Genomic DNA, 10,638 nt, shown 5'->3' on the forward strand with positions numbered 1-10,638 from the left:
CTCAATTATCGCATCTTGTTGCAACCAACCAACCCCAAAGTCTCAATTTAAGGCAATTACAGGGACAGTAAATTAGACTGAAAGCAAGCATGTTTGTCCCCCTCATAATATGCTCCACTGAAAACCTTTTACAGATGTGTAACATTTACCCAAGTAGTCAACAGATCCAAGCAATCACAGTGTGTGTGTGTGTGTGTGTTGCCCTATGCAATTCATGCTTGCATTACAACTTGACAGGCCAAATTGTGGGGACCCACTGGGCTAGTGGTGTTATAAAGCAGCATGCATATGCATAAGCACAAGCAGATAGGGAGGTGATTTACTGTAATCCACAGATAATGAGGTTTGCCTGCACAAGACCACACCCAGGGATCAGCTCACACCCAGAGTTCAAAGAAGCCCAGACAACTGAATGCACACACACTAAAAATCATCTGATAAACTTGGCTTCATATGGAAGTAATTAGGTGCTGAAGGCAGGTGCTGTCTATCACAGAACTATACAAGACAAACTAAGAAAGCGATCTTTTCTACCAACTTCAGTTAAACTAGGAGCATGCATACACTCAAGATAGATTTGAAAGAGATCTGGGAATTTTGAAAACTGCACAATATGCTACCAACTGTAACTGGCACAAAAGATTCAATACTTTCTATGTTTTATACCACACAGTCCACTGAGAATAAGACCAAAACCAGAGCAGATATCCTAAAACTTGAATTCCTGAGTGTCATAGCTGAGTGAGGACTGGACCCCTGGCCTCCCCGGTCCTGGTTCGCCACTCTTAACACTGCCTCTCACCTGACACTTAGGCAGTAACAATACTCAGGCAACACTGTGACATCAGAAAAAGTGCCTTTGCTGTACTCTTTTCTGCACTGCTAAAAATATTTTGGTTCAGGCATGTATCCAGACATATGTTTAAATGTTTTTTGCTGAATGTCTGATTTTAATTATATTTTATTTATATTTTAAAATACCTGTTTTTAATTGTTTTGTATTGATCATTTAAATATCGGTCATAAACCTCTTAGAGCAGGGGTGCCCAAACTTTTTTCAAAGAGTGCCAGATTTGATGAAGTGAACATGCGTGAGGGCGGCCATAGTTGGTGAGCTTTTTTTTAGGATTGAAGTTGGTGAGCTTTTACAATTTTACCCCAAAGTGGGTGAGCTTTTTTTAGGATTTTACCCCAGGACATATACTGTCTTGGAGGCCGGATTAAATTGACCGGCAGGCCGGACTTTGGACATGCCTGCTTTAGTAGAACCTTTTGTGCCCATGGAGTTTAAGCAAGAGGCAGTGTTAAGTCTTTTCTGTCAAGATCCACTGCTCAGAGTGGCTGTGAGGATGCTTTCCTGCCTCCCCTTTAGGGATCATGCCTGATAAACGGATGGAGATGCACAAGCACATGCCTGTCTTGGAGGTTCTATTTACAATCAAGCCGTATATAACTTTTGTTAAATATTTAGAATAGCATGTCCTTTGCACCTCTAGGGAATGAATCACTGAGGAAAATCAAAGGCAGGAGGGTAGCCTTAGGTAGGGAACAAAAGCCCAGCCCGTATTTTATTGTCTTATCAAGAAAGATATCACAAAGTGTCTGTCTAATGCTTTGCTGAAAGTGAGATATACTACAGGCATATCCCCATCTCTCTGCCTTGCTCGGATTTAACTTGCACAATTTCATCCAGATTGCCTTCGACTGCATATGGTCAAAATCTTGCAAGTTTAATACACATATGACGCAAACATGCTATACAAACTTTTCCCCTGGACACCTCTGAGCTCGTATTTTACCTTCGGAATACCCTTTGTATGTTTAAGCACCCAGGCAGTCTGTTTACAAAGGCTCAACAGGCAATTTCATTCACAAATATCAGAGTGTCAAGCAGAAGCCAATCTTCCCAAGAACCAGTAACATTCGGTTTAAGAAGAAAAGGGCAAATCAAAGAGCTGAAACAGACATCCGCCTGTGCTAGATTCCAGGCCTTAAGGCAGCTGGCCTCATGCAAATTATGTGCCTTTTGCTTGGTGCATTTATGGAATACCCATCTTAGAAATGCAACTAATGATTAGTTCCAAGCTTTGAGGTCAAGATGACAAAGCCCTTAAGCAAACATTAATCACCTCTGGCTCAAGGACTCCCGCAAACCAGCAATGGAGCTGAGCAAACTATCCATACATAGTCAACTCATTCACAACACTCTTACTTTGGGGGCAAGCGAAGTGGAATATGAGAATATGGTCTATAAGACTTGCATTGGAACTCAAGGTACCCAGAAGAAGGGAAGCTAGAAACTCTGCAAGAGTTATGGGCAAGCAGCAGTGGCAATCAAGTTGGAAGGTGGGGTAAGCCATCATCTGAATAAAATAATGATAATAATAATAATAATAATAATAATAATAATGATGATGATGATGGAAGGAGGATGTTGCAGTGTTGCTCTTGACTCAAGCACCATGCAAGCACTGGAAGGGGTTAAATGGAGCTGCTTGCACGGCCCCTTCTGACTCATCACAACTTCCGATGGTAAACCTCCAAATACTTGGAAGTCATTTATAGCATCCACTTAGGCCAAGACCTTGAAGGTTCCTGAACACTGCCTGTGCTGGCTGCTAGGGAGATAAGGAGGCCACCAAATCCACCTGCACATCGCTAGCTGGCAGCTCCGCTGACCTTGAGGCCTGTTCTTCAATAAATTGGAAATAGTATGTTGTAATTTTGCCTGTTGACCTTATAACAGAATTGTTTGGTTGTTTATTGGTCCTGTTTATATGATTTTGTAATTTCTGCATGTTGTTTTTCTTTGTTTGTTTTTATTACTCCCCCCCCCCCCACACACACTCTGGGATTGAAAACATTCGATGAAGAGTGAGGCTATAAATATTTTAAATTCTTTCATGAGAAGGACGGCACACCAACTATTTTGGCAGCAGTCCTATAAGCAGACTAAGACATGGCAGAGCAGGGCACAAATCCCCACCCAGCCATGAAGGCCACTGGGAGGCCTTAGGTCAGCCACAATTGATCAGCCTAATCTACCTCACAGGGACGTTATGAGGAGGGGGAGAATGATGTGCTCCACCCTGAGCTCCCTGGAAGAGAGCTGGGACCTAAATGTAATAATAATGGGCAGTACACAACTAACAGTCCAGTCAGTGCAAGGGTGTCTACTTGCCCAGATGGACTTTCCCCCTCCTCCCCATACACCCTCTCCAAATCTACTAAAGAGTCTTGGGGAACCCCAGAAAAGATTTTGCAGGGGTGAGTGGCATCCCGGTGCACAAGCTGAAACTCTTGCGCTGACAGAATGTGTTACTCAGAGCTACTTTGGATGCAACCCAAAATAAATCAGCTGTGGGTTGCAATCCCAACACATCTCTGCACTACAGTAACTGCTGCAGGCCAAGTTTCCACTGCCCTGTAAACCTACCCCAGGCATTTCAGTCATTAGAAGAGACTCTATTATATGTACTGCCATCTTGTACAGTGCGGAAGACTGAGACGTAAAATCAGGCCTTCTCAGTAGTAGTTCCTATCACACAGGGCAGTAAGTTCCACAAGTCTGTTTCATTTTGCACACTCAAGTCAAGGTCAAAACAGCTCTTCAGTTTTTTTTATGTTTCACAGCTGTTTGGGATTTGTGCGCCCACATCCCTGCTGTGATTTACAATTTCAAAAGGGTCAAAAGTAGGGTATAAATGATCTTATGAAATAAAATAGTGTGGAGGGTTTATGTCAGACAGGTATATCCAATGGGGTTTCCATGCCAACTCAGATGGCAAAGAAACATCTATTAAATTGAAGGGAGGGGGGACAATTTCCTGAAGGTTCAACATACAAGTCAGTAATTTTGCCCCAAACAGAGTGCACAAGCACAATTGTTGAGCCACGACCTTAACAGCATCTTTTGCCAAGGGAGTTCATTCAGATCCTTAAAGGAAAATCATTAGTTTTCTCTGAAGCCAGTGTGCCTTTAGAGGGCATAACAAATGGCAAGATCTGACTAGAGCTGGGCGATATATCATCCAAAACTGCTTTGAAGTTCACAGCCTAATAAATGTTTCATAATATTTGAGCTGGCAATATATTGCAAATCACAATGTGTGTAAGGGCTAGGCGATATCTAAACATTGTGATAACTTACCAGCTAAACGCTGCAATGTTATCACTAGCTAAACCTCACATCACCAGCTAAATGTTGCAATCTACCACAATGTCTGAAATAAGTATGGACCTATACAGAGGCACACAGGACAATGCCCTGGTAACTGCCACTACTTAGGGGTCTAAAACAGATAAACAAAAATATTATCAATCATCACACACTCAGTTTCATTAGCAGGCAAGCCAAAATGCATCCCCATAGGACTTTTGGTTTTGGGCTTGGCTACTAAATGGTGCTATTCAGGACCATCCAAAGTATGGCGATGAGTCACAGTGAATACAAATAATCTGGGACTGCCACACTGCCAGCAGGCCTGCAAGGAGGCAGCAGCAGCAGCAGCAGAAACAGCTTGCCATGATCGTGGTACGGGTCAGCAGTAGCGGCGACAACCTGCAAGGCCTGGCAGTGGCAGCACAATCAGTGGTGGCCTGCAAGTCCTCTTGGCAGCGCCAGGAGTTGGTGGCAGTAGCAGTAGCAGCCTGCGAGGCCTTTCAATGGCAGCACAAACCGTGGCAGCCTGCAAGGCCTTGCGGTGGTGATAGTGACGGCAGTAGCAGCTGCAGTCTGCGAGGACTCACGGCAGTGACGGGAGGTGGCGGCAGTATTGGCAGCCTGCGAGGCCTCGCGGTCATGGCAGGAGGTGGTGGCAGTAGTGATGGTGGTGTGGAAGGCCTCACGGCAGTGATAGAATATAACAGCAGCAGCAGTGGACTGCAAGGCCTTGTGGTAGTGACTGGAAGTGGCTGCAAGGCCTTGCAGTAGCAACAGGATTTGGCAGCAGAAATAGCGGTGGCCTGCAAATCCTCACAGCAGAGGCCTGCGGAGACTCGCGGCAGGGACAGGAGACGACAGTAGCAGCATCCTGCAAGGCCTTGCAGCGGTGACAGAACATGGTGGCAATAGTAGTGGCAGCCTGTGAGGCCTTGTGGCAACACAGGCAGTGGGGCTTGCCTCACTGTGGTGGGAAGAAGTGGCAGCAGTCTGCAAGTACTCCTGGTGGTAGTTGGAGGCAGTGGCAGAAGCTGTGGCAACCTGGCTCAGAGAGGTCTTGCAGGCCACCTCTGCTTCTGCTAGTCTCCTGCTGCCACAACAAGGCCTTGCAGGCCGCCACTACGGCCACTGCCATGACAAGGTCTTGCAGGCTGTCAACACTTTTGCTACTGCTGCAAGGCCTTGCAGGCCACCTTGCAGGCTGCCACCGCTTCTGCCACCACAGCCCACTGCCGTGGCAAGGCTTCACAGGCTGCTGATTATTGCGCCACTGCTGCCAGGCTGCTTCTGCCCCCCCCCCTTGTTGATTGTTGATTCTGCCGCCTAGTAGACCTGCTGGCAGTGTGGCAGTTCCAGATTATTTCTATTCACTATGACTCATTGCCACTCTTTGGATTGTCCTGAACAGCACCATTTGGTATGTTGGGATGCATTTTGGCATGCCTGCTGATGAAACTGAGTGTGAGATGATTGATAATATTGTCATTGATCTGTCTTAAACCCCTAAGTAGTAGCAGTTGCCAGGACATTATCCTGTTCGCCTCTGCAGAGTTCCTTATTTCAGATATTGTGATATATTGATATATCAAGATTTTTAGCTAGTGATATATTACAATAGTGAAAACAAGCTATCACCCAGCCCTAGATCTGACCACATGCTTTGAAACTCTGCTCAGTGATTAGTTTTATTAAGATTCCTGGCTGTCTATGATGAACCACTGCACAGCATGAACAGTGCTGTAGGCACCGGCAATTGGCTCAGGAAGGAGACTCAGACCATTATTGAATACTCTGAAAATTTGTTACAGAGCTGCCTTGCATGAGCTCCTAAGATCTGGCCAGATAGCTTATGTCACACACTCTAAACATCCTCACCACAAATGCAACATTTATTATATTGTTTTTATGCAGCTAGGCAGTGATTGCTTTAAGGAAAGTTTGTGTCCTTTATTCAGTTTCATTTCTAAACCCCAATAGGGGTGTAGCAGTGGCAGGTTATGCTTCGATGGCATTAAGTTATGTCAGCATTTCCTCTGTTGCAATTATTTATTTAGCATCAGAGATGCCAGGTTGGGTGATTTCAGTATAAGTAGTACCATCATTCCAAATTTACCCTAGCTGCACATGTGCACAGATTAGAGGGGTAAAAATGATATTGCAATTAAGCCGCTCTCTACCAGTGAGGTGTAAGGCCCCTGACCATTCATTTACTTGACAGGAGTCCCATGCCACCCTATAAAATTCCTCCTGTAATGAAACATGCTATCCTTCAACTGCCAGTTTCACTTTAAGCACGCCTGCAGAAACAGATTTGACCAGAAAAACTACAGCAGTGTTCAGTGTTTCTAAGAATTAAATGACAATGTTCAGTAGATTAACAACAAACTACGGTACTCTTCTTGACCTTCTACTGATGTGCAGAACTATCAGTTACAATATATTAAAAACCCAAAAGCAAGGCAAGATGTCGTAGCCTTGATTTCTGCTCTGTAAACTCAGTCAGGGTTTTTTAGGATGTCTTGTTTTTAATTGTGTAAATCTTGACAGATTCATTTTTCATTTTTCAACATTTGGGTGTATGCTTGGGAGGCTGTTATAGCTGAAATGAGGTATACAGACGTTTAAAATAATTAACTTCCTGACTATTGCCTAATGCCAAATTGTGGCCAGTTAAGTGGGGGGGGGCGACGACACAAAGATAAAAAGTAACGAGTTATGAAACACAGAGTGCGACAAGGGGAGGGGGTCTGCGTGGGGCTACACATCATTATTTAACCATCTGTAGATGGCTTAACTGTAAATAGTGTATAAAATATGTCATACAAATATGTCATACAATTATTTTTTCAAGTTCATAGGTGTTTCTGTTTTCAAAAAAATACAGAATGTAATAAAAATCAGTAGTTAAGCTAAAATTACTAAATAAAACACAGGTCAACTTTTAACATATTTGAGTAGGCATCCCTAATCAAAAGTGCTTTTATTTTCTATTTAACGAAATGTATATACCACTTAAGCAGTTTACAAAACTACTAAGCAGTATACAATAAATATTTAAATCCTAAATAAAAAGTTAAAAACAATTAAAGACATATCAAAATAATTAAAAGCAAAAGAAACTAAAATACATCAACATCTATGTAACTGGGTAGGCTTACATATGCATAGCTGCCAAGTTTTCCCTTTTCTCACGAGGAAGCCTATTCAGCATAAGGGAATTTCCCTTTAAAAAAGGGAGAACTTGGCAGCTATGCATATGCAGAAATGCTTTAAGCAGGCGCCCAAACGAGTACAGTGAAGGCGCCTGCTTGATATCAATAGGCAGGGAGTTCCAAAGAGTAGGCGCTGCCACACTAAAAGATCAGTTCCTTACAAGTGCAGGAAGAATACTATGTGACATATATGCGTAATGCAAGAAAACAGAAAGCACTGGAGCACTTGACCAGATACTTTGCACAGTTTCTACATGTTTGCAGTGCACTGCTCATTCTCAATTGCCTAGCTGCACTATGGGAATAGTGGCCTACCTCTTTGCAAAGATAAAGGAGGAGCACAAAAGTACTGAAAAATAATTTGGCCAGATATTTACCCCCCATCCCCACTCCAAAGTCTTAAACCAATTTCGAAGTTTCTATTACTACTGTAGTAATGGGAAGTTTCAAATTTCCCTGGCTATTAGCAAGCAGCTACTTCTCACACTCCTTAATACAGCACATAGAAAGGAACAAATGTTTATTTCACAAGATGTGGCTTGTGTTGAGTTCAAGGCCAGCGATGATTTCCAGCCAATAAAAATCCATTTGGCCAGGCAAGGATGAAAAACACACACAGCAAACAAACCCTGCATTCATTTTTGCTCTTGCTTACTTCTGGCAACAGTTTAAATGTAGCAAAAGAAAATATGTTCGGCAAGATATTTAAAGAAGTGGAGGACGCCGCTTCACAAAGGATCTCTCTGCTCAATTACATTTTATAAGGAAGCGTCACCACATTTCTTTAAAACAAATCACGCAAACTGTCAATTGTCTAAGCTCCCAATTCCTACATGCCCTTCAGGTCATTTTCTGCCCTTTTATTTCTGACTTACCTGCTTAGTTTTCTTTCGACTTCTTTGGTAGCTTTAGCTTCCAACACTCTGAAAAAGAACACACATATCCCCATCAAGAAAGCAAGCCCAGGCAGTAACAAATCAAAGGTACAAATACAGGCATACTTGTCTGACCAATGATCTAAAGGATTGTTTTATTGTGCAGTTAAATGAGAAATGAATATGCAATGAATAAAAATACACATATGCACTAGCTGATTGAGAAAATCAGTAAACATGAGCACACACGTTGGTGCAAGAGAAGCAAGAGTTCAGCAGCTGAAAACCCTCATCAGTCCCGTTCTGAGCACAACATGTATTTCTGGCACCAACAGGAGGACAGCCATGTCAACCACTTGCAAGAAAACCCAAGGAAGGAGCTTTGTGGCACCTTCAAAACCAACACATTTAAAACTGCTGCTGAAGTTATTGTAGGCAACGACCCACTTCATCAGATGCCCTAATGTGAAGGTGCAGGTGACAGATAAGTGAGGCCCGCAAAAGCAGCTAACAGGATAGACCCAGATAGCACCAGAGACAAAGCTAGAATGCATTGAGAAGCCCTGCCCCAAAGATGCTAGAACTATACAGCTCAGCACCAGCTTGAAGGATTAGCGAACAGAAAGTCTTATTAATAATATAGCTTCAGAACAGAAGTTGCTATTGCTTGATGCACTCCACAAGAACATTCACTGCATGCAGGGTACACCATACTTGCAACACTCTGCCTTAGGTGGGACTGAGGCCTAGGCACCAAACATGGAGCCACAACATTAAGTGCTCTAAATATGTCCCAAAAGGGATTCAAATCTATGGCTGAGTTGGAAACATGCTGTAACTTCCCACCCTCTGGGCTTAGAGCAAAGGAATTATAGGAGGCGGATTAACGGTTCGGCCAGATTCTACCTGCAACAGAACATGGGGATGGACTTACTTGTATCAGCTGTTTTGCTAAAGACGCAGCTGCTACTGTATACAAATGTGTGCCCAACAAATGGATAGGGTGGCATTTTCATACCTCACCAGTGTTCATTCAATTGAAATAAGGGGGGGGTCAAAACATAAGTGAATGGGGCAGGCAGCTAAAGAGGTAAAAGCTCAGCATCTTCTACTCTATCAAGGCCCTTCAACGCTGCTCACCCTGCAGGGATCTACAGAGGGCATCCTAAGGGTACAGCCACTGTCAGGCCAACAGGGTGGCAGAGATGTTTATGCTATTTATTACAACATATTTATTTATGTTTATTTATTACATACAAGAATGCGCCCTGGGGAGCGTGACTGAAAGCACCTCCTCTGCCTATGCGCCTCTTTAGTTCTACTTAGATGCTATTTTTTGGGTGGGGAAGGCAATTTTCTCTCCATCTGGGCAAATCAAGGGCTAGCAGGCTGCACCCCAGCCTCATTGCAAGTACCTATTCCTCATTTGGCATAAGGGCACCCACCGCCTCCTCTCTGCAATGAGCGCAGGATGGATGGAGGATTGCCTGCGCTACACTCCTCCTCCTCTCGCGCCATCCTCTGCTGCGGGGCGGCGCGGGGGCCCCCGCGAAATTTCCGCTTCCTCGCAGCGGCCCCCTCTCACCCTTTCTTGCATTTGCAGCTGAAGTAAACAGAAAAGGAGGAGACTCTCTTTCTCTTTCCCTCTCTCTCCTCTCCTCCCCCCGGGCGCCATGCACCGCTTTGCAGCCTCCCCGGGGCGAAGGCGCACGCAAAGCGCGGGCACGGGGCGGCGGCGGCGCGATTCTCTCTCGGGCAGCTCCGTGTCCGTGCAAGGCGGAGCAATGGCGCAGCAGCAAAATTGGGGGGGGGATCCGGCCCCGGCCATCGCGCGCCATGTTTAGTGAGGGGCTTTTTTTAAAAAAATTGCTGGGGAGATATACGAGAGGAAATTTTAGCCCCGGCTCCACCTTGTCTTGCAAACGACACCCCCCAACCCAGATCACGGCGCCCCCTCCTCACCGCATGTGCTTTGGGGGGGCGGCGGGGGTGTCGCCTGCTCCGCCTCTTATTCCCGGCGCCCCGGCCTGGGGGTCCCCGGCAGGATGGCCTCGGCTGCCTCCTGGTGCTGCTGCAGCCGCTGCTTCTTCTCCACCCGGGTCGGCCGCCTCCGCCTCCGCCTCTTCTTCTTCTCCCCCCTCCCAGCCGCCGCCATTTCCAGCCTCCCTCACGGAGGAGACTCCCCAGCAGCCCCGTCGCCGCCACGCCCCGGAAGCGGACGCCCCGCCTCCCCCCGCCGGCGGGAAGCACTTCCGGGGGGGCTCTCGCCGCCGCCAACATGGCGCCCTAGCAACGGGCGGGAGAGAGAGGGAGGTGGAATTGGCGCGGCGGATCCGCCATGGAACGAAGCGTTAGAAAAAATGTGGTGGAAGAAGGGGCAAAAAAGTCC

General features: G+C 45.5%; 1 protein-coding gene across 4 annotated transcripts in view; it reads right to left on the bottom strand.

The window, feature by feature from the left end:
- TNRC6A (trinucleotide repeat containing adaptor 6A) overlaps positions 1-10,421 on the bottom strand; it is a 40,148-nt gene extending 29,727 nt beyond the window's left edge. For all 4 annotated transcript variants that reach the window (XM_088657149.1, XM_088657148.1, XM_060282687.2 and 1 more), the window contains exons 1-2: positions 10,212-10,421; positions 8,250-8,297 (exon numbers count right to left, since the gene is read on the bottom strand). In XM_088657149.1, the coding sequence (XP_088513275.1) occupies positions 8,250-8,297; positions 10,212-10,216 (53 nt within the window). In that variant the 5' untranslated portion in view covers positions 10,217-10,421. The remainder of the gene's footprint in view (positions 1-8,249; positions 8,298-10,211) is intronic.
- Between the last annotated feature and the right edge of the window lie 217 nt (positions 10,422-10,638).

Source organism: Zootoca vivipara, chromosome 13 (assembly GCF_965207765.1).
Source record: "Zootoca vivipara chromosome 13, rZooViv2.hap1.1, whole genome shotgun sequence".
Lineage (NCBI taxonomy): Eukaryota > Metazoa > Chordata > Lepidosauria > Squamata > Lacertidae > Zootoca > Zootoca vivipara.